Source organism: Argopecten irradians, chromosome 2 (genome assembly GCF_041381155.1).
Source record: "Argopecten irradians isolate NY chromosome 2, Ai_NY, whole genome shotgun sequence".
NCBI classification, from domain to species: Eukaryota; Metazoa; Mollusca; class Bivalvia; order Pectinida; family Pectinidae; genus Argopecten; species Argopecten irradians.
In genome coordinates this window covers 71,983,426-72,009,171 of record NC_091135.1, presented here as the reverse complement: position 1 = coordinate 72,009,171, position 25,746 = coordinate 71,983,426, and the positions used below count along the sequence as shown (strand labels likewise).

The 25,746-nt window shown below is 33.2% G+C and overlaps 1 protein-coding gene across 1 annotated transcript in view; it reads left to right on the top strand.

The window, feature by feature from the left end:
* The window catches only part of LOC138316835 (protein virilizer homolog), a 96,983-nt gene that overhangs the window by 7,816 nt on the left and 63,421 nt on the right, over positions 1-25,746 (top strand). The window contains exons 6-12 of the mRNA XM_069258490.1: positions 835-2,139; positions 3,961-4,016; positions 4,453-4,545; positions 4,939-5,034; positions 14,782-14,853; positions 18,117-18,194; positions 18,507-18,664. Of these exons, the coding sequence (XP_069114591.1) occupies positions 835-2,139; positions 3,961-4,016; positions 4,453-4,545; positions 4,939-5,034; positions 14,782-14,853; positions 18,117-18,194; positions 18,507-18,664 (1,858 nt within the window). The remainder of the gene's footprint in view (positions 1-834; positions 2,140-3,960; positions 4,017-4,452; positions 4,546-4,938; positions 5,035-14,781; positions 14,854-18,116; positions 18,195-18,506; positions 18,665-25,746) is intronic.

Below are 25,746 nucleotides of genomic sequence, written 5' to 3'. Positions count from 1 at the left end.
GCATGCTGTCACACCTGTCTCGCGACAACGAGATAATTAATATCACTGATCAGGCCGATACCTGATGCTTTGTTTTTACAAGCTGCATTATCAAATCATTAGTACGGCAAAGATACAGTTAGTCATGTTTTTTATGTTCGCCGCCGCCATTGGTAGCGGTTTGTAGAATTTACGGAACGGTAAATAGCGAGCCACATTATTAGTAACTCATCCTCAAAACTTTTACATTGCAAAACTTTGGCATACATACTGGAGCAAATCGATCATTCTAAATCAAAGTATTTTGTAGGTGTTGTAGCGCTTTCGGTTCCCCCTTTTTAGTTTTGTTTTTACAATGTGTTTTCGTTTTTATAATCATTCCGTAATATCAACCATCGCTTAACTAGTCAACAAACGTGCACATGTACATGGCTTAGGCCTAGTACACGTAAGTCTTGTTTATAATATACATATATTGCTAACGATAGCAATACGTGTGATTAAATTGCATACTTCGTTTTTATTTTGTTTTGGTTGTGGTAAATACAGTGATTATAAAGTTTACGAAACGGAGACGACATGTACACATCTAGGCTACCACAGTTGGTCATGGTAAAAAAATCGGTCTAATTTCAACCATGAATAATTCGAAGTCTCGATGTTTCGAAGTTTTTCTGACGATCCCTTGAACTTCGATACATCGAGGTTTGACTGTACTTGAAACACCTTCAAAGACTCCTCTTTTTCACAATTAGAAATAAATGAATGGTTTATCATATCTTCATAAAAGGATTTGTCTATTTGAATGCAATATGTCTACTGATGTTGTAGCTTCTAATATTGGTAATTTTCCAGCCATTGAAGCGAGAAGTGTTGGGAGTACAGAAATGTCCAGGCCAGAATGGGAACAAGGTCCAGCTCGACCTGTTTCTACAACAGCTGACATGCCACGGTCAGAGTGGGAACCTCCGCCAGCTCGGGCAGCAGCTGATATACCGCGGTCAGAGTGGGAACCCCCTCCAGCTCGGCCGGCCCAGTCTAAGCCTCCCCAACAACACCCCTTGGACTATATCCAACAACAGGTTCAACTCCAGCAGAAACAACAGCAAGCTGCTCAGTCGCAACCACTTCCAAACCTGTCTCACCCACCTCCCAATTTATCACACCCACCCCCTCAACCAGTGCCGCCCCCTCAGATCCCAGGACAAATCCCAGGCCAGTCTGATATGTACACTCTACACCCCACACCCCAACATAGAGACATAATGCAGGAGTTTAGTCCTAAGCTTGGACTTATTGACACTCGTGATGGAGGCCACTTTGATGGACGAGAACCTTCGAGAGATTTCTCATCAGAAAAACATGACAACTATGAGAACAGGGATGTTTATGATGAGAACAGGTCACAGGGTTCTTATGAGAAAGATTACAGGACCCATAGAGAGTCGGATAGCAGAGAGAGAGAATATGACCAATCTAGAGAGAGTTCCAGAGATAGAGAATATCGGGGAAGGGAAATGGGAGAAAAGGAGCGAAGGGAGAAGGTTTGGGAAAAGTTTCGTGAGCGAGAAAGAGAACGTGATGCAGGCTTCAGAGATAAGCCTAAAGACTATGGAGACAGGAGTCCTAGAGACTGGCCAAGAAGCCCTGCAAAACGAAATTGGTCAAGGTCACGTTCCCGATCTCGATCACGTTCCCGATCAAGGTCAGATTCTAGATCAAGATCAAGGTCTTATTCTAGATCAAGGTCATATTCAAGATCTCCCAGAAGATCATCTAGATCTCCAAGGAGATCTTTTTCAAGATCACCACGCAGGTCTTATTCCAGATCTCCTAGACGATCATATTCAAGATCACCCAGGAGGTCAAGGTCACGCTCAAGAACTCCAAGGTCATACTCACCAAGGTCCCCAGGACCATTTCGGTCTCCAGTTTCAAGGTCAAGGACTCCTACAGAAATGCTCCCTCCAAGGTCACCAATTCATCCAAGGTCACCTGCTCATCCTTTGTCACCAGCACGTTCCAGGTCTCCTGCTCCTGTTCAGACGCCACTGTCCCCTACCCAAGAGCCCCCAGAGGAGTCGCCCATTCCTATCATCAGACAGTCGCGCGAGACCCTAAGGGAACCCTCAATGCCCCATGAAGAATTGATGGAAGCAGGTAAATTTGATTAATGGCCATTATTTCTGTTTTAACATCAGATAGATTATTATATTTGTAGGCCCCTCCTAACCTTTTTGTGAATAATGAGAATCATTTTGCTGTCCCTTTGGGTTTTACTTAATGAATATCGGCAAAACCTGTTAGCTGTCATGTTGTTTGTAAAAGGACCATTAATATACTAAAAAACAAGAAATGGATTTTTTGTGCCATATCTTATCTATCCTAATAAAAGTCTGACCAAGTGAACCTTCTCATCAGTAATTTTGGCACTTCTTTCTGTTGCCACCTCTTCTTTAGAACTTTGACTCAGTTTGAGACAGGAGAAGCTGACTTTGACTAAGTTTGAGACAAGAGAAGCTGACTTTGACTCAGTTTGAGACAGGAGAAGGTGACTTTGACTCAGCTTGAGACAGGAGAAGGTGACTATGACTCAGTTTGAGACAAGAGAAACTGACTTTGACTAAGTTTGAGACAAGAGAAGCTGACTTTGACTCAGTTTGAGACAGGAGAAGGTGACTTTGACTCAGTTTGAGACAGGAGAAGGTGACTTTGACTCAGTTTGAGACAAGAGAAACTGACTTTGACTCATTTTGAGACAGGAGAAGGTGACTTTGACTCAGTTTGAGACAGGAGAAGGTGACTTTGACTCAGTTTGAGACAAGAGAAACTGACTTTGACTCATTTTGAAACAGGAGAAGCTGACTTTGACTCAGTTTGAGACAGGAGAAGGTGACTTTGACTCAGTTTGAGACAAGAGAAGCTGACTTTGACTCAGTTTGAGACAAGAGAAGCTGACTTTGACTCAGTTTGAAACAAGAGAAGCTAGAGAAGCTGACTTTGACTCAGTTTGAGACAGGAGAAGCTGACTTTGACTCAGTTTGAGACAGGAGAAGCTGACTTTGACTCAGTTTGAGACAGGAGAAGCTGACTTTGACTCAGTTTGAGACAAGAGAAGCTGACTTTGACTCAGTTTGAGACAGGAGAAGCTGACTTTGACTCAGTTTGAGGCAGGAGAAGCTGACTTCGACTCAGTTTGAGATAGGAGAAGCTGACTTTGACTCAGTTTGTGACAAGAGAAGCTGACTTTGACTAAATTTGAGACAGGAGAAGCTGACTTTGACTCAGTTTGAGATAGGAGAAGCTGACTTTGACTCAGTTTGTGACAAGAGAAGCTGACTTTGTCTCAGTTTGAGACAAGAGAAGCTGACTTTGACTCATTTTGAGACAAGAGAAGCTGAATAAGACTCAGTTTGAGACAAGAAAAGCTGACTTTGACTTAGTTTGAGACAAAAGAAGCTGACTTTGACTCAGTTTGAGACAAAAGAAGCTGACTTTGACTCAGTTTGAGACAAGAGAAACTGACTGTGAATTAGTTTGAGACAAGAGAAGCTGACTTTGATTCAGTTTAAACCAAGAGAAACTGACTTTGACTCAGTTTGAGACAAGAGAAGCTGACTTTGACTCAGTTTGAGACAAGAGAAGCTGACTTTGTCTCAGTTTGAAACAAGAGAAGCTGACATTGACTCAGTTTGAAACAAGAGAAGCTGACTTTGACTCATTTTGAAACAAAAGAAGCTGACTTTTGACTCAGTTTGAAACAAGAGAAGCTGACTTTGACTCATTTGAACAGTTTAGACAGGAAAAGCTGACTTTGACTCAGTTTGAGACAAGAGAAGCTGACTTTGACTCAGTTTGAGACAGGAGAAGCTGACTTTGACTCAGTTTGAGACAAAAGAAGCTGACTTTGACTCAGTTTGAAACAAGAGAAGCTGTCTTGACTCAGTTTGAGACAAGAGAAGCTGCTTGATCATTTAACAGAGAAACTGACTTTGACTCAGTTTGAGACAAGAGAAGTGACTGACAAGTTTGACTCAGTTTGAGACAAGAGAAGCTGACTTTGACTCAGTTTGAGACAAGAGAAGCTGACTTTGACTCAGTTTGAGACAAGAGAAGCTGACTTTGACTCAGTTTGAGACAAGAGAAGCTGACTTTGACTCAGTTTGAAACAAGAGAAGCTGACTTTGACTCAGTTTAAGACAGGAGAAGCTGACTTTGACTCAGTTTGAGACAAGAGAAGCTGACTTTGACTCAGTTTGAGACAAGAGAAGCTGACTTTGACTCAGTTTGAGACAGAGAGAAGCTGACTTTGACTCAGTTTGAGACAGGAGAAGCTGACTTTGACTCAGTTTGAGACAGGAGAAGCTGACTTTGACTCAGTTTGAGACAAGAGAAGCTGACTTTGACTCAGTTTGAGACAAGAGAAGCTGACTTTGACTCAGTTTGAGACAAGAGAAGCTGACTTTGACTCAGTTTGGACAAGAGAAGCTGACTTTGACTCAGTTTGAGACAAGAGAGAAGCTGACTTTGACTCAGTTTGAGACAAGAGAAGCTGACTTTGACTCAGTTTGAGACAAGAGAAGCTGACTTTGACTCAGTTTGAGACAAGAGAGCTGACTTTGACTCAGTTTGAGACAAGAGAAGCTGACTTTGACTCAGTTTGAAACAAGAGAAGCTGACTTTGACTCAGTTTGAGACAAGAGAAGCTGACTTTGAAGACAAGAGAAGCTGACTTTGACTCAGTTTGAGACAAGAGAAGCTGACTTTGACTCAGTTTGAGACAAGGAGAAGCTGACTTTGACTCAGTTTGAGACAAGAGAAGCTGACTTTGACTCAGTTTGAAACAAGAGAAGCTGTCTTGACTCAGTTTGAGACAAGAGAAGCTGTCTTGATTCAGTTTAAACCAAGAGAAACTGACTTTGACTCAGTTTGAGACAAGAGAAGCTGACTTTGACTCAGTTTGAGACAAGAGAAACTGACTTTGACTCAGTTTTGAGACAAGAGAAGCTGACTTTGACTCAGTTTGAGACAAGAGAAGAAGCTGACTTTGACTCAGTTTGAGACAAGAGAAGCTGACTTTGACTCAGTTTGAGACAAGAGAAGCTGACTTTGACTCAGTTTGAGACAAGAGAAGCTGACTTTGACTCAGTTTGAGACAAGAGAAGCTGACTTTGACTCAGTTTGAGACAAGAGAAGCTGACTTTGACTCAGTTTGAGACAAGAGAAGCTGACTTTGACTCAGTTTGAGACAAGAGAAGCTGACTTTGACTCAGTTTGAGACAAGAGAAGCTGACTTTGACTCAGTTTGAGACAAGAGAAGCTGACTTTGACTCAGTTTGAGACAAGAGAAGCTGACTTTGACTCAGTTTGAGACAAAAGAAGCTGACTTTGACTCAGTTTGAGACAAGAGAAGCTGACTTTGACTCAGTTTGAGACAAGAGAAGCTGACTTTGACTCAGTTTAAACCAAGAGAAACTGACTTTGACTCAGTTTGAAACAAGAGAAGCTGACTTTGACTCAGTTTGAGACAAGAGAAGCTGACTTTGACTCAGTTTGAGACAGGAGAAGCTGACTTTGACTCAGTTTGAGACAAGAGAAGCTGACTTTGACTCAGTTTGAGACAGGAGAAGCTGACTTTGACTCAGTTTGAGACAGGAGAAGCTGACTTTGACTCAGTTTGAGACAAGAGAAGCTGACTTTGACTCAGTTTGAGACAAGAGAAGCTGACTTTGACTCAGTTTGAGACAAGAGAAGCTGACTTTGACTCAGTTTGAGACAAGAGAAGCTGACTTTGACTCAGTTTGAGACAAGAGAAGCTGACTTTGACTCAGTTTGAGACAAGAGAAGCTGACTTTGACTCAGTTTGAGACAAAGAAAACTGACTTTGACTCAGTTTTGACAAGAGAAGCTGACTTTGACTCAGTTTGAGACAGGAGAAGCTGACTTTGACTCAGTTTGAGACAGGGAAAGCTAACTTTGACTGAGTTTGAGACAAGAGAAGCTGACTTTGACTCAGTTTGAGACAGGGAAAGCTAACTTTGACTCAGTTTGAGACAGAAGAAGCTGACTTTAACTAAATTTGAGACAGGAAAAGCTAACTTTGACTCAGTTTGAGACAAAATCCAGGTAAGCTTATCTATTAAATAATGAGACCTAAATATATATTCTAATAAACGCCCAGGTCCATGATTTAAAAAAAAAAAAAGAGGACATTCAATGACTCTTTTATCAAGTATTTCACTACATTGGCTGTTGACTTCATGTTTGGGCGGAGCTAAAACTACAGTACTGATATTTGCAAAAGTCTGTCGTCGATTGTAACTGTGATCTTAGTTTTTGAAAAATAAAAAATAAATTAGAAAATTTGGGATCGTTTGATAATCAGTTTAAACAAAAGTTACTTTGACTCAGTATACAATTTTAATTACTGACTCATTTTAGAGTTTGCTAAATTGATGCTCAGTGAGATATTTTAATTACCTTGTTTGAATCACAGAAGTCATACTGTTTGTAGAGAAGAAAAGCTCACTTATGTTTGAAATTTTGAGAAAAGAAATCACTAGAGAAAACTGCTCATGACTGACTCAGTTTTTTACAAAGGGAGAAGCTGACAAGTAGCTTGTCAGGTTGATGGTAGATATATTCTGATAAAACACGGCTTTGACACATACCTGGATGTTAGTAGGGGATGCTATTCCAGCTGTAGGCGTAGATTTTTGTTTTAAATTTGTCACCAGTATTTAATCAGAGAGACGCATTTGAATCATCAACCTACATTTTGTAAACTACCGCCGCGCATGTGCCAACGTCCGAAAACAATACCTCGAATATGAATCAAATTAAATTGTAAATATTTAGGCAATGCATTCAAACTCAAAGTCTACAACTAGAATAACATCCCCTACTACATGTAACATCAAGGTATGTATCAAAACCGTGTTTGATCGGAATATATTCTGATAAGACATAATCTATTGTCAGCCGTACCGGATTTGTTTTTCCACACCAAACGGACTTTTCAGCGGAAAAGTCAGTCAGAAGGTACAACAGTAGCTAACGCTAGATTCGGCTGTAATATTAGAATGGATACAATAGATCTAAACCCAACACATTAATAAACATGATGAAAAGTTTGATCCATTGGAACGTTGGTAAGTTAGATACATTGTACATAACGTCACGCAACAGTACGACTACTCCCCGAAGTTGAGAGAAACAAATCATCCTCAAAACATTCGCTTAAAAAGTGAAACAAAATAATTACGAATTTTTAATACAGTGATTGAATGTATACATTTTAAAAAATTAAATAGTACACAACGTGATCAAACACATTGTACAACAGAGTCGGGTATGAACATCAAAGATCCGTTGGCTCCGCCTACTTCTCAATGTTGTCGGCGATCTTGTCAGTCATGGGGCAATCAGTCGGGCTGCCGATGCTTCAGCCAATTAGTGCCTTCGTTACATGCCACCTAAAATCTAATCTACTGCATCAGTTACCAGCCTACTAGATCAGCTACCAGCCAACGTGTCTATCGAGTGAATGAATGTAAACAGGAACACTTGTTTTAACGGTGCTGAAACTATGAGTAACAATAGACACTTCTAATGTTTAACTATGAGTAACAATAGACACTTCTGATGTTTAACTATGAGTAACAATAGATACTTCTGATGTTTAACTATGAGTAACAATAGATACTTCTGATGTTTAACTTTGAGTAACAATAGATACTTCTGATGTTTAACTATGAGTAACAATAGGTACTTCTGATGTTTAACTTCGAGTAACAATAGATACTTCTGATGTTTAACTTTGAGTAACAATAGATACTTCTGATGTTTAACTATGAGTAACAATAGATACTTCTGATGTTTAACTTCGAGTAACAATAGATACTTCTGATGTTTAACTTTGAGTAACAATAGATACTTCTGATGTTTAACTTTGAGTAACAATAGATACTTCTGATGTTTATTAGTAACAATGGATGCTTCTGATGTTTAACTTTGAGTAACAATAGGTACTTCTGATGTTTATTAGTAACAATGGATACTTCTGATGTTTAACTATGAGTAACAATAGATACTTCTGATGTTTAACTATGAGTAACAATAGATACTTCTGATATTTAACTATGAGTAACAATAGATACTTCTGATGTTTAACTTCGAGTAACAATAGATACTTCTGATGTTTAACTTTGAGTAACAATAGATACTTCTGATATTTAACTATGAGTAACAATAGATACTTCTGATGTTTAACTTTGAGTAACAATAGATACTTCTGATGTTTAACTTTGAGTAACAATAGATACTTATTATGTTTATTTGAGTAACAATAGATACTTCTGATGTTTAACTATGAGTAACAATAGATACTTCTGATGTTTAACTTTGAGTAACAATAGATACTTCTGATGTTTAACTTTGAGTAACAATAGATACTTATTATGTTTATTTGTAACAATGGATACTTCTGATATTTAACTATGTGTAACAATAGATACTTCTGATGTTTAACTTTGAGTAACAATAGATACTTCTGATGTTTAACTTTGAGTAACAATAGATACTTATTATGTTTATTAGTAACAATGGATACTTCTGATATTTAACTATGAGTAACAATAGATACTTCTGATGTTTAACTTTGAGTAACAATAGATACTTCTGATGTTTAACTTTGAGTAACAATAGATACTTATTATGTTTATTTGTAACAATAGATACTTCTGATGTTTAACTATGAGTAACAATAGATACTTCTGATATTTAACTATGAGTAACAATAGATACTTCTGATATTTAACTATGAGTAACAATAGATACTTCTGATGTTTAACTATGAGTAACAATAGATACTTCTGATGTTTAACTTTGAGTAACAATACATACTTATTATGTTTATTTGTAACAATAGATACTTCTGATGTTTAACTTTGAGTAACAATAGATACTTCTGATGTTTAACTTTGAGTAACAATAGATACTTCTGATGTTTAACTTTGAGTAACAATAGATACTTATTATGTTTATTTGTAACAATAGATACTTCTGGTGTTTAACTATGAGTAACAATAGATACTTCTGATGTTTAACTATGAGTAACAATAGATACTTCTGATGTTTAACTTTGAGTAACAATAGATACTTTTGATGTTTAACTATGAGTAACAATAGATACTTCTGATGTTTAACTTTGAGTAACAATAGATACTTCTGATGTTTAACTATGAGTAACAATAGATACTTCTGATATTTAACTATGAGTAACAATAGATACTTCTGATGTTTATTAGTAACAATGGATACCTCTGATGTTTAACTATGAGTAACAATAGATACTTCTGATGTTTAACTTTGAGTAACAATAGATACTTCTGATGTTTAACTATGAGTAACAATAGATACTTCTGATGTTTATTTGTAACAATAGATACTTCTGATGTTTAACTTTGAGTAACAATAGATACTTCTGATATTTAACTATGAGTACTGATGTTTAACTTTGAGTAACAATAGATACTTCTGATGTTTAACTATGAGTAACAATAGATACTTCTGATGTTTATTTGTAACAATAGATACTTATTATGTTTAACTTTGAGTAACAATAGATACTTCTGATGTTTAACTTTGAGTAACAATAGATACTTCTGATATTTAACTATGAGTAACAATAGATACTTCTGATGTTTAACTTTGAGTAACAATAGATACTTCTAATGTTTAACTTTGAGTAACAATAGATACTTATTATGTTTATTTGTAACAATAGATACTTCTGGTGTTTAACTATGAGTAACAATAGATACTTCTGATGTTTAACTTTGAGTAACTATTGTTACTCATTATGTTTATTTGTAACAATAGATACTTCTAATGTTTAACTATGAGTAACAATAGATACTTCTGATGTTTAACTATGAGTAACAATAGATACTTCTGATGTTTATTTGTAACAATAGATACTTCTGATGTTTAACTTTGAGTAACAATAGATACTTCTGATGTTTAACTTTGAGTAACAATAGATACTTCTGATATTTAACTATGAGTAACAATAGATACTTCTGATGTTTAACTTTGAGTAACAATAGATACTTCTGATGTTTAACTATGAGTAGCAATAGATACTTCTGATGTTTATTTGTAACAATAGATACTTCTAATGTTTAACTTTGAGTAACAATAGATACTTCTGATGTTTAACTTTGAGTAACAATAGATACTTCTGATGTTAATTTGTAACAATAGATACTTCTGATATTTAACTTTGAGTAACAATAGATACTTATTATGTTTATTTGTAACAATAGATACTTCTGGTGTTTAACTATGAGTAACAATAGATACTTATTATGTTTATTTGTAACAATAGATACTTCTGATGTTTAACTTTGAGTAACAATAGATACTTCTGATGTTTAACTTTGAGTAACAATAGATACTTCTGATGTTTAACTTTGAGTAACAATAGATACTTATGATGTTTATTTGTAACAATAGATACTTCTGATGTTTAACTTTGAGTAACAATAGATACTTCTGATGTTTAACTATGAGTAACAATAGATACTTCTGATGTTTAACTATGAGTAACAATAGATACTTCTGATGTTTAACTATGAGTAACAATAGATACTTCTGATGTTTAACTTTGAGTAACAATAGATACTTCTGATATTAAACTATGGGTAACAATAGATACTTCTGATGTTTAACTTTGAGTAACAATAGATACTTATTATGTTTATTTGTAACAATAGATACTTCTGATGTTTAACTTTGAGTAACAATAGATACTTCTGATATTTAACTATGAGTAACAATAGATACTTCTGATGTTTAACTTTGAGTAACAATATATACTTCTGATGTTTAACTTTGAGTAACAATAGATACTTCTGATATTTAACTATGAGTAACAATAGATACTTCTGATGTTTAACTTTGAGTAACAATAGATACTTCTGATGTTTAACTTTGAGTAACAATAGATACTTCTGATGTTTAACTATGAGTAACAATAGATACTTCTGATGTTTAACTATGAGTAACAATAGATACTTTTGATGTTTAACTATGAGTAACAATAGATACTTATTATGTTTATTTGTAACAATAGATACTTCTGATATTTATTAGTAACAATAGATACTTCTGATGTTTAACTTTGAGTAACAATAGATACTTCTGATGTTTATTTGTAACAATAGATACTTCTGATGTTTAACTTTGAGTAACAATAGATACTTCTGATGTTTAACTTTGAGTAACAATAGATACTTCTGATGTTTAACTTTGAGTAACAATAGATACTTCTGATGTTTAACTATGAGTAACAATAGTTAGTCTTGATGTTTAACTATGAGTAACAATAGATACTTCTAATGTTTAACTAAGAGTAACAATAGATACTTCTGATGTTTAACTTTGAGTAAAAATAGATACTTCTGATGTTTAACTATGAGTAAAAATAGATACTCTTGATGTTTAACTATGAGTAACAATAGATACTTCTAATGTTTATTTGTAACAATAGATACTTCTGATGTTTAACTTTGAGTAACAATAGATACTTTTGATGTTTATTTGTAACAATAGATACTTCTGATGTTTAACTTTGAGTAACAATAGATACTTTTGATGTTTATTTGTAACAATAGATACTTCTGATGTTTAACTTTGAGTAACAATAGATACTTCTGGTGTTTAACTTTGAGTAACAATATACTCATTATGTTTATTTGTAACAATAGATACTTCTGGTGTTTAACTATGAGTAACAATAGATACTTCTGATATTTAACTATGAGTAACAATAGATACTTCTGATGTTTAACTTTGAGTAACAATAGATACTTTTGATGTTTAACTATGAGTAACAATAGATACTTCTGATGTTTAACTTTGAGTAACAATAGATACTTCTGATGTTTAACTTTGAGTAACAATAGATACTTCTGATGTTTAACTTTGAGTAACAATAGATACTTTTGATGTTTAACTATGAGTAACAATAGATACTTCTGATATTTAACTATGAGTAACAATAGATACTTCTGATGTTTAACTTTGAGTAACAATAGATACTTCTGATATTTAACTATGAGTAACAATAGATACTTCTGATGTTTATTTGTAACAATAGATACTTCTGATGTTTAACTTTGAGTAACAATAGATACTTCTGATGTTTAACTTTGAGTAACAATAGATACTTCTGATGTTTAACTATGAGTAACAATAGATACTTCTGATGTTTATTTGTAACAATAGATACTTCTGATGTTTAACTTTGAGTAACAATAGATACTTCTGATATTTAACTATGAGTACTGATGTTTAACTTTGAGTAACAATAGATACTTCTGATGTTTAACTATGAGTAACAATAGATACTTCTGATGTTTATTTGTAACAGTAGATACTTCTTATGTTTAACTTTGAGTAACAATAGATACTTCTGATGTTTAACTTTGAGTAACAATAGATACTTCTGATATTTAACTATGAGTAACAATAGATACTTCTGATGTTTAACTTTGAGTAACAATAGATACTTCTAATGTTTAACTTTGAGTAACAATAGATACTTATTATGTTTATTTGTAACAATAGATACTTCTGGTGTTTAACTATGAGTAACAATAGATACTTCTGATGTTTAACTTTGAGTAACAATAGATACTTATAATGTTTATTTGTAACAATAGATACTTCTAATGTTTAACTATGAGTAACAATAGATACTTCTGATGTTTAACTATGAGTAACAATAGATACTTCTGATGTTTATTTGTAACAATAGATACTTCTGATGTTTAACTTTGAGTAACAATAGATACTTCTGATGTTTAACTTTGAGTAACAATAGATACTTCTGATATTTAACTATGAGTAACAATAGATACTTCTGATGTTTAACTTTGAGTAACAATAGATACTTCTGATGTTTAACTTTGAGTAACAATAGATACTCCTGATGTTTAACTATGAGTAACAATAGATACTTCTGATGTTTATTTGTAACAATAGATACTTCTAATGTTTAACTTTGAGTAACAATAGATACTTCTGATGTTTAACTTTGAGTAACAATAGATACTTCTGATGTTAATTTGTAACAATAGATACTTCTGATATTTAACTTTGAGTAACAATAGATACTTCTGATGTTTAACTTTAATAATTATACTTTTGATGTTTAACTATGAGTAACAATAGATACTTATTATGTTTATTTTTGTAACAATAGATAATTCTGATATTTAACTTTGAGTAACAATAGATACTTCTGGTGTTTAACTTCGAGTAACAATAGATACTTCTGATGTTTAACTATAAGTTAGATACTTATTATGTTTATTTGTAACAATAGATACTTCTGATATTTAACTTTGAGTAACAATAGATACTTCTGATGTTTAACTTTGAGTAACAATAGATACTTCTGATGTTTAACTATGAGTAACAATAGATACTTCTGATGTTAAACTTTGAGTAACAATAGATACTTCTGATGTTTAACTTTGAGTAACAATAGATACTTCTGATATTAAACTATGAGTAACAATAGATACTTCTGATGTTTAACTTTGTGTAACAATAGATACTTCTGATATTTAACTATGAGTAACAATAGATACTTCTGATGTTTAACTATGAGTAACAATAGATACTTCTGATGTTTAACTTTGAGTAACAATAGATACTTCTGATATTTAACTATGAGTAACAATAGATACTTCTGATGTTTAACTTTGAGTAACAATAGATACTTCTGATGTTTAACTATGAGTAACAATAGATACTTTTGATGTTTAACTATGAGTAACAATAGATACTTTTGATGTTTAACTATGAGTAACAATAGATACTTATTATGTTTATTTGTAACAATAGATACTTCTGATATTTATTAGTAACAATAGATACTTCTGATGTTTAACTTTGAGTAACAATAGATACTTTTGATGTTTATTTGTAACAATAGATACTTCTGATGTTTAACTTTGAGTAACAATAGATACTTCTGATGTTTAACTTTGAGTAACAATAGATACTTCTGATGTTTAACTTTGAGTAACAATAGATACTTCTGATGTTTAACTATGAGTAACAATAGATACTTTTGATGTTTAACTATGAGTAACAATAGATACTTCTGATGTTTAACTTTGAGTAACAATAGATACTTCTGATGTTTAACTTTGAGTAACAATAGATACTTCTGATGTTTAACTTTGAGTAACAATAGATACTTATTATGTTTATTTGTAACAATAGATACTTCTGATGTTTAACTTTGAGTAACAATAGATACTTTTGATTTTTATTTGTAACAATAGATACTTCTGATATTTAACTTTGAGTAATAATAGATACTTCTGATGTTTAACTATGAGTAACAATAGATACTTCTGATATTTAACTATGAGTAACAATAGATACTTCTGATGTTTAACTTTGAGTAACAATAGATACTTCTGATGTTTAACTATGAGTAACAATAGATACTTATTATGTTTATTTGTAACAATGGATACTTCTGATATTTATTAGTAACAATAGATACTTCTGATGTTTATTTGTAACAATGGATACTTCTGATATTTATTAGTAACAATAGATACTTCAAATGTTTAATTATAAGTAACAATAGATACTTTTCTATCGGCTCTAATGTAGTATGTGTACCATACCTTGAGCAATTATATTCTACTTTTACCAACTAAGATGGCTGCATTATTTACCCTTGTACTAACACGATAATTGTTTTATGTGTAGGAGGTGGACGATACATATGAAAACATCTCTTCTGATGATGAGCTGGAACTGGAAGGGGATGAAATGATGAGTGTAAGTACTACAATAGTGAGTCAGAAATAAGTGTTTGTATAATCATCCTAATTACCAACTTATGGATTAAGAAAGATGATGATTAAAATAGAGGATAGAACCTTTGATACAACATATTCAACATCAACTTCCTGATATATTAGCGTTCTAAATTCCATTCAGACTGTCTACTTCCTCTATACCCCATGTCGGTCCGGTAAGCATTTGATAGTCATAGCATTTCAAAGCTTCTAAATGACAATGAACAATCTGCAGAATTTTTAATTATGTTTTATTTACAAGTTGAATCAAGGTTTTTGTCTCATGCCAACTTAGAACAATTTCTATATGTGCTCTAAAATTTACCCTTCAAACAAATTAGCTCTTTGCATCATAAAAATATAATGTAAAACTGTTATGATGATATCGGAAATCACCGGAGTCAATGATTTACAGGAACAGGAAGAATCGGACAGAACTTCATTTTGACAGGAGTTTTTAAAAACACAATTTGATATCAAAAATACAAACTCAGAATTTATTTAAGCATTGATGTATCTATTTTTTTTTTAACTTTATAGGGTTATGAAATAACTGTATTTCTTATTATAGAATTATGTAGAGTACAATTATAACAGAACATCTCTCCATCTGTAATAGAATTATATAGAGTACAATTATAACAGAACATCTCTCCATCTGTAATAGAATTATGTAGAGTACAATTATAACAGAATATCTCTCCATCTGTAATAGAATTATGTAGAGTACAATTATAACAGAATATCTCTCTGTCTGTAATATTATTATGTAGAGTACAATTATTACAGAACATCTCTCCATCTGTAATATTATTATGTAGAGTACAATTATAACAGAATATCTCTCCATCTGTAATAGAATTATGTAGAGTACAATTATAACAGAATATCTCTCCATCTGTAATAGAATTATGTAGAGTACAATTATAACAGAACATCTCTCCATCTGTAATAGAATTATGTAGAGTACAATTATTACAGAATATCTCTCCATCTGTAATAGAATTATGTAGAGTACAATTATAACAGAATATCTCTCCATCTGTAATAGAATTATGTAGAGTACAATTATAACAGAATATCTCCATCTGTAATAAAATTATCTAGAGTACAATTGTAACAGAACATCTCTCCATCTATAATATTATAATGTAAAGTACAATTATTACAGAACATCTCTCCATCTGTAATAGAATTATGTAGAGTACAATTATAACAGAATATCTCTCCATCTGTAATAGAATTATGTAGAGTACAATTATAACAGAACATCTCCATCTGTAATATTATTATGTAGAGTACAATTATAACAGAATATCCCTCCATCTGTAATAGAATTATCTAGAGTACAATTATAACAGAATATCTCTCTGTCTGTAATAGAATTATCTAGAGTACAATTATAACAGAATATCTCCATCTGTAATATTATTATGTAGAGTACAATTATAACAGAATATCCCTCCATCTGTAATAGAATTATGTAGAGTACAATTATAACAGAATATCTCTCCATCTGTAATAGAATTATGTAGAGTACAATTATAACAGAATATCTCCATCTGTAATAAAATTATCTAGAGTACAATTGTAACAGAACATCTCTCCATCTATAATATTATAATGTAAAGTACAATTATTACAGAACATCTCTCCATCTGTAATAGAATTATGTAGAGTACAATTATAACAGAATATCTCCATCTGTAATAAAATTATCTAGAGTACAATTGTAACAGAACATCTCTCCATCTATAATATTATAATGTAAAGTACAATTATTACAGAACATCTCTCCATCTGTAATAGAATTATGTAGAGTACAATTATAACAGAATATCTCCATCTGTAATAAAATTATCTAGAGTACAATTGTAACAGAACATCTCTCCATCTATAATATTATAATGTAAAGTACAATTATTACAGAACATCTCTCCATCTGTAATAGAATTATGTAGAGTACAATTATAACAGAATATCTCCATCTGTAATAAAATTATCTAGAGTACAATTGTAACAGAACATCTCTCCATCTATAATATTATAATGTAAAGTACAATTATTACAGAACATCTCTCCATCTGTAATAGAATTATGTAAAGTACAATTATAACAGAACATCTCTCCATCTGTAATAGACTTATGTAGTGTACAATTATAACAGAACATCTCTCCATCTGTAATAGAATTATGTAGAGTACAATTATAACAGAATATCTCTCCATCTGTAATAGAATTATCTAGAGTACAATTATAACAGAACATCTCTCCATCTGTAATAGAATTATGTAGAGTACAATTATAACAGAACATCTCTCCATCTGTAATAGAATTATGTAGAGTACAATTATAACAGAATATCTCTCCATCTGTAATAGAATTATCTAGAGTACAATTATAACAGAACATCTCTCCATCTGTAATAGAATTATGTAGAGTACAATTATAACAGAACATCTCTCCATCTGTAATAGAATTATGTAGAGTACAATTATAACAGAACATCTCTCCATCTGTAATATTATTATGTAGAGTACAATTATAACAGAACATCTCTCCATCTGTAATATTATTATGTAGAGTACAATTATAACAGAACATCTCTCCATCTGTAATATTATTATGTAGAGTACAATTATAACAGAACATCTCTCCATCTGTAATAAAATTATCTAGAGTACAATTATAACAGAATATCTCTCCATCTGTAATAGAATTATGTAGAGTACAATTATAACAGAATATCTCTCCATCTGTAATAGAATTATCTAGAGTACAATTATAACAGAACATCTCTCCATCTGTAATAGAATTATCTAGAGTACAATTATAACAGAATATCTCTCCATCTGTAATAGAATTATGTAGAGTACAATTATAACAGAATATCTCTCCATCTGTAATATTATTATGTAGAGTACAATTATAACAGAATATCTCTCCATCTGTAATAGAATTATGTAGAGTACAATTATAACAGAACATCTCTCCATCTATAATATTATAATGTAAAGTACAATTATTACAGAACATCTCTCCATCTGCAATAGAATTATGTAGAGTACAATTATTACAGAATATCTCTCCATCTGTAATAGAATTATGTAGAGTAGAATTATTACAGAATATCTCTCCATCTGTAATAGAAATATGTAGAGCACAATTATAACAGAACATCTCTTCATTCTTCTGTAATAGAATTATCTAGAAAATCAGCCATTAGATGTTTCTGTCTTTTAGAATCTGGACATGTACGACATGGATGACTATACTACAATCTCCTTCAACCCATTCCAGTTTGAAATTACTAAACTTGTCGTAAGTAGACACCAAACACAGGGAGACACCCATATCAATGTATATCAAGATAAGGAATAGTTATAATAATATTTGTTCAAGCAAAAGTCATGAATAGATTAATTACTTAAATATTTAAAAACACTTAAATAGCTGAAAAGGTGTTAAATATCTTTTCTGATACAACTCACCCTCCCCCACAAAATTAGAGAGATAAAAGTAATAGCTAATGAGCATTATTGAACTTTGAAACTAACATAACTATTTTGATTTTAAAATTACATCCTTTTTATTGTTTATTGGTATTTTATTTCTTGGCTTTATTCGATATAGACTATGCCAGATGCCACCCTGACTAAATATGAGGTGGAGTTATCTGCCCTTGAACAAATTGACAAGGCTTCGGACAAACCTTGTCCAGAAAGACCGCCAGAGGCAATAACTTTACTGGAGCTGATGGAGGAATTCTCTTCCTCCGAGCATCATGGCAGGTCAGTCTTGTATCACTAAGTGTTGGTGTGGATTGCATTTTGGGACCAATCAGTCAACAAGATGGGTACCATCTTGGATTTTTCGGTCACTTGACCATGGTGACCTATTGCAATAGTGTTTTGTCCGTTGTCGTGCGTCCTCCGTCGTGCATTAACATTTCCTTGTGAACGTGAAAACTTGAGTATTTAAAATATGAACCGAGCTTAAAGGTGATAAAAACAGATTTTAAATATGCTATTTTTGTGTTGATATTTGTTTATTGTGATGCACTTTATGATTTCCAACAAAAAATACAGGTTGTATTTGACGTAATTTCAATAAAATGTGCTTGAAACGAAGTCCATAACGACCCTTGTCGAGAACGATCGCCTCGCTTATCGCCCTTGATATCACCAGGAGGCCGTAGATTCGTGACGTCATCTGAGTCAAACAGCTGTGACAAGAGCTGGGAAATTCAATGTGGCAGTGTTGCGGTATTGGCGATTATAAATATTTAAAACAGTCGCGTTACGTTTAGTTGCTATATTGATAAGTGGAAATGTATCCGTATATAATACACAAATTATAACATATCCTTATATAATAAAAACGATCATTTGCTTATTCTAATCGTCATATTCTGGGCTATAAAATTGATATGATCTTTAAGTCAAAAGCCATTTGACATCGTGTACGTGTGTGTCAACTCAGTTCGAGGGGGTTGTGCTTGACTTTAGTCTGTAAATTAAAACTCTAAACATAGACTTTAAAGTTTTATCAACAAGAAGAAATATAAGTTTACAAGAAAATGGACCCAAACAGCAATGAGACTACATGCTACATGTACATACATATAATGCATATATATATATTTATAAAAGTAGACCCCCGCCACCTTCCATACCTTCTCTAAAACCCTATCATACCGAGACAAACGTGCCCCTATCCCGCCTTATGTATGTACTACACACCTCTATTTTCTATCGGAAATTAATTCTTCAGAACACTGCACAGAAAGGGTTAGGCTAATTCAATTCTGCTATGTTCTGTAATGAGTTTTACGCATTTATTTGACAAAATTTCGAGAGCTTTCCGTGTACGAAAATAGAATAACATGTATAGTAGTAACAATACACACACGACTGATAAAAAAGACGGGACAAAACACAGATACTAGATACATGTACGCAATGTAATACTTCAACTAATATAACATAGGGCTATGAAACAACATATATTTCTTATAAAACACAAATCCTTTACAAGATCGCTTCATTATATAATCACATATTCATAATCATTGGTTTTGTAAAGTTATACATAAATCACTGTAAAAGTGTTTAAAAGATATCATATGTAATGGAAATATATTTAAGATGAAAATTAGTAGGTATCAAATGCATGTTCAATCGTAAAATTGTTTAATTCAAGGAAAATCGGCCGACTGAAACGTGTTTATTTACAATCACAACACAATGGGCAGTTTAGTAAAGTTAACTTTGAAAAAAAATCGATGTAAAAGTGTTTAAACAATATAGTATGTAACGAAAATATAGTTAAAATAAAAATAATTATGTACCAGATACATGTTCAATCGTAAAATTGTTTAATTCATGGATCATCGGCCAGCTGAAGCGTGGTTGTTTACAGTCACAACACAATGGCGGACTGATTTCGCTATCGATATTCTGCGGGATTGTAAGAGAGAAAAGGATAATTAAAACATCAAAAATTAACAAATACCAAAAAATAAGTCAAATAAATTATTTAAATATGTGAAAGAAATGTCGGCAGACAGTAAGAAAATGATCCTTTGAAAATGACTACTGAATTGCACACGTGTTACACAGTTACACACTGTCAACAGGTGTATTACACACGTGTTACACAGTTACACACTGTCAACAGGTGTATTACACACGTGTTACACAGTTACACACTGTCAACAGGTGTATTACACACGTGTTACACAGTTACATACTGTCAACAGGTGTATTACACACGTGTTACACAGTTACACACTGTCAACAGGTGTATTACACACGTGTTACACAGTTACACACTGTCAACAGGTGTATTACACACGTGTTACACAGTTATACACTGTCAACAGGTGTATTACACACGTGTTACACAGTTACACACTGTCAACAGGTGTATTACACACGTGTTACACAGTTACATACTGTCAACAGGTGTATTACACATGTGTTACACAGTTACACACTGTCAACAGGTGTATTACACACGTGTTACACAGTTACACACTGTCAACAGGTGTATTACACACGTGTTACACAGTTACACACTGTCAACAGGTGTATTACACACGTGTTTACACAGTTACACACTGTCAACAGGTGTATTACACACGTGTTACACAGTTACACACTGTCAACAGGTGTATTACACACGTGTTACACAGTTACATACTGTCAACAGGTGTATTACACACGTGTTACACAGTTACACACTGTCAACAGGTGTATTACACACGTGTTACACAGTTACACACTGTCAACAGGTGTATTACACACGTGTTACACAGTTACATACTGTCAACAGGTGTATTACACACGTGTTACACAGTTACACACTTTCAACAGATGTGTTCCTAGAATCCTGTTTATCCTGTAATATAAGTTTATACACGTAAATTACATATAATATAGAACATAATACCGAGTATAAACATCACACTCTCGTATAAAACATCCTTAAATCGATCTCTGTAGCAGCAAACACCACAAGGTCATATCAGGAAGTTTACAAAGGTATGTAAGCCATGTTTGTTTACACACAAGTAGGATTACGTAATGGCAAAGTAAACAATGGACAGAAACATGACCAAATCCATTTTATCTTGTCCGTCACTTATTGTATATCAGTAATTCAGTCTGTCACTTATTGTATATCAGTAATTCAGTCCATCACTTGGTGTATATCAGTAATTCAGTCTGTCACTTATTGTATATCAGTAATTCAGTCTGTCACTTGGTGTATATCAGTAATTCAGTCCATTACTTGGTGTATATCAGTAATTCAGTCTGTCACTTATTGTATATCAGTAATTCAGTCTGTCACTTGGTGTATATCAGTAATTCAGTCTGTCACTTATTGTATATCAGTAATTCAGTCTGTCACTTGGTGTATATCAGTAATTCAGTCTGTCACTTGGTGTATATCTGTAATTCAGTCCATCACTTGGTGTATATCAGTAATTCAGTCTGTCACTTATTGTATATCAGTAATTCAGTCTGTCACTTGGTGTATATCAGTAATTCAGTCTGTCACTTATTGTATATCAGTAATTCAGTCTGTCACTTGGTGTATATCAGTAATTCAGTCTGTCACTTGGTGTATATCTGTAATTCAGTCCATCACTTGGTGTATATCAGTAATTCAGTCTGTCACTTATTGTATATCAGTAATTCAGTCTGTCACTTGGTGTATATCAGTAATTCAGTCCATCACTTGGTGTATATCAGTAATTCAGTCTGTCACTTATTGTATATCAGTAATTCAGTCTGTCACTTGGTGTATATCTGTAATTCAGTCCATCACTTGGTGTATATCAGTAATTCAGTCTGTCACTTATTGTATATCAGTAATTCAGTCTGTCACTTGGTGTATATCAGTAATTCAGTCTGTCACTTGGTGTATATCAGTAATTCAGTCTGTCACTTGGTGTATATCAGTAATTCAGTCTGTCACTTGGTGTATATCAGTAATTCAGTCTGTCACTTGGTGTATATCAGTAATTCAGTCTGTCACTTATTGTATATCTGTAATTCAGTCTGTCACTTGGTGTATATCAGTAATTCAGTCTGTCACTTGGTGTATATCAGTAATTCAGTCTGTCACTTGGTGTATATCAGTAATTCAGTCTGTCACTTGGTGTATATCAGTAATTCAGTCTGTCACTTGGTGTATATCAGTAATTCAGTCTGTCACTTGGTGTATATCAGTAATTCAGTCTGTCACTTATTGTATATCAGTAATTCAGTCTGTCACTTGGTGTATATCAGTAATTCAGTCTGTCACTTGGTGTATATCAGTTATTCAGTCTGTCACTTGGTGTATATCAGTAATTCAGTCTGTCACTTGGTGTATATCAGTAATTCAGTCTGTCACTTGTGTATATCAGTAATTCAGTGATATTATCTGTCATTCAGTATTCAGTCTGTCACTTGGTGTATATCAGTAATTCAGTCTGTCACTTGGTGTATATCAGTAATTCAGTCTGTCACTTATTGTATATCAGTAATTCAGTCTGTCACTTGGTGTATATCAGTAATTCAGTCTGTCACTTGGTGTATATCAGTAATTCAGTCTGTCACTTATTGTATATCAGTAATTCAGTCTGTCACTTGGTGTATATCAGTAATTCAGTCTGTCACTTGGTGTATATCAGTAATTCAGTCTGTCACTTGGTGTATATCAGTAATTCAGTCTGTCACTTGGTGTATATCAGTAATTCAGTCTGTCACTTGGTGTATATCAGTAATTCAGTCTGTCACTTGGTGTATATCAGTAATTCAGTCTGTCACTTGGTGTATATCAGTAATTCAGTCTGTCACTTGGTGTATATCAGTAATTCAGTCTGTCACTTGGTGTATATCAGTAATTCAGTCTGTCACTTGGTGTATATCAGTAATTCAGTCTGTCACTTATTGTGTATATCAGTAATTCAGTCTGTCACTTGGTTGTATATCAGTAATTCAGTCTGTCACTTGGTGTATATCAGTAATTCAGTCTGTCACTTGGTGTATATCAGTAATTCAGTCTGTCACTTGGTGTATATCAGTAATTCAGTCTGTCACTTGGTGTATATCAGTAATTCAGTCTGTCACTTGGTGTATATCAGTATTCAGTTGTCATTGTGTATATCATATTCAGTCTGTCACTTGGTGTATATCAGTAATTCAGTCTGTCACTTGGTGTATATCAGTAATTCAGTCTGTCACTTGGTGTATATCAGTAATTCAGTCTGTCACTTGGTGTATATCAGTAATTCAGTCTGTCACTTGGTGTATATCAGTAATTCAGTCTGTCACTTGGTGTATATCAGTAATTCAGTCTGTCACTTGGTGTATATCAGTAATTCAGTCTGTCACTTGGTGTATATCAGTAATTCAGTCTGTCACTTGGTGTATATCAGTAATTCAGTCTGTCACTTGGTGTATATCAGTAATTCAGTCTGTCACTTGGTGTATATCAGTAATTCAGTCTGTCACTTGGTGTATATCAGTAATGTCACTTGGTGTATATCAGTAATTCAGTCTGTCACTTGGTGTATATCAGTAATTCAGTCTGTCACTTGGTGTATATCAGTAATTCAGTCTGTCACTTATTGTATATCAGTAATTCAGTCTGTCACTTGGTGTATATCTGTAATTCAGTCTGTCACTTGGTGTATATCAGTAATTCAGTCTGTCACTTGGTGTATATCAGTAATTCAGTCTGTCACTTGGTGTATATCTGTAATTCAGTCTGTCACTTGGTGTATATCAGTAATTCAGTCTGTCACTTGGTGTATATCTGTAATTCCAGACATGTAGGGGGAGTAGGGGGACTGGCTTCATAATTAAGTAAACAAAGAAGGTGTGAACACTCCCTGACCAACACCCACTGGTGCTAATTAGCAGCCTGGGGCTAGTTCCACCTTGGCTTGGTGGTGTCACTTGCTTAGCCTATATCCGTTCCTTATTTCACGTGTCTGAGTGTAACGATGTGTATTTTGTAGGCCGACCGTAAGGAAACAATCATCTGGCCTTTCAATAAATTTTGTGCTTAAAATTAGTAAGACTCATTTCAAAAACAAACAATACTTATAATTGAAATGATTTACTCACGTTTTTAATGTAAAATAGTAGAGGTGACTATTGTGGCCAAAAAGGCTATCACGATAGTATTGCGATAGTAAAATTACTATTGCGATAGTATCACGATAGTCTAGGGACTATTGCGATACTATCACGATAGTTATATTTGCAGATTTCGTAATAATTCAATGTATAATTTTCTGTTGCCTATCTCAAGAGATCTTTATGTTACATGCATTTTTATCGTCAGCAGAACTTGATATTGACGTCAAAGTTTTATTACACTGTATTCTAATCGTCCATTCACATATGAAAGGGCACTTTTGGAATTTATGGAAAATTCGTTGAAAAACGAACCGTGAAATTCATCGAAAAATAGTCAAAATGCATTAAATATTATGAATAAGTTAAATATCAGTAATATATCAAAACGTTTAAATGCTAATAAATTAGAAATGTGTTTGTTCCAAAATATTTTTATTGTGTGTCATGACTGAAATATAACAACTTTTTAACAACTTTCATCGGTCGTCACTGCTGTGCATCTGCACACAAACATTGAGAAAAATTGTAGGAATGAAAGTCAATAATTCTCGTACAGCGGATAGACTTTATAATATTTCAAAACTAAGTGCCGAACATTCCAAATGCCAAAAATAAAAGTGCCGAGATTACCAAGTGCCGAATATCGAAGTGCCGAGACGTCTATGATTCTTGCTTTGAAACACTTCGTCCTTTGTTTTTAGAAACCCGAAATGCTGCCTTACGGTTGTTTTTGACTTATTATTTGCAACAATTTCAAAATCACCGCTAACCTCCGCCATGTTGTTGTTAATGATCAAATTGGGTCAATTCTGACACCCCACTAAGAGCAATTGGAGGCCGTGTCTAAAATACGGACCCGGAACGAAAGAAGTCGGAAACTCCTTCAACTGTATATTGTATGAGTTTACCAAGATATTATTTTACATTTGAAACAATAACTACTTAAAGATTTATTCATTTAATCTGTACGCTTGTGAAAATGCAACAATATTTGCTTAAGATATTTTTTCATTGTGATTGAATTGTGTTGTTCCTGTATTTAGTGATTTCCACGATCAAGATCTCAAAGATGCTTTTATGTATAAACACTACGCAGACATTTCGGCAGATTCGGTGGAAATTCTTGTTCTGAGTGTAATTTTTGCTCAGAGAAAAAACTATCGTAAACAATCGATAGTTAAATTTGATATCGCGATAGTTATCGACTTTAAATTATACTATCGACCTATTGC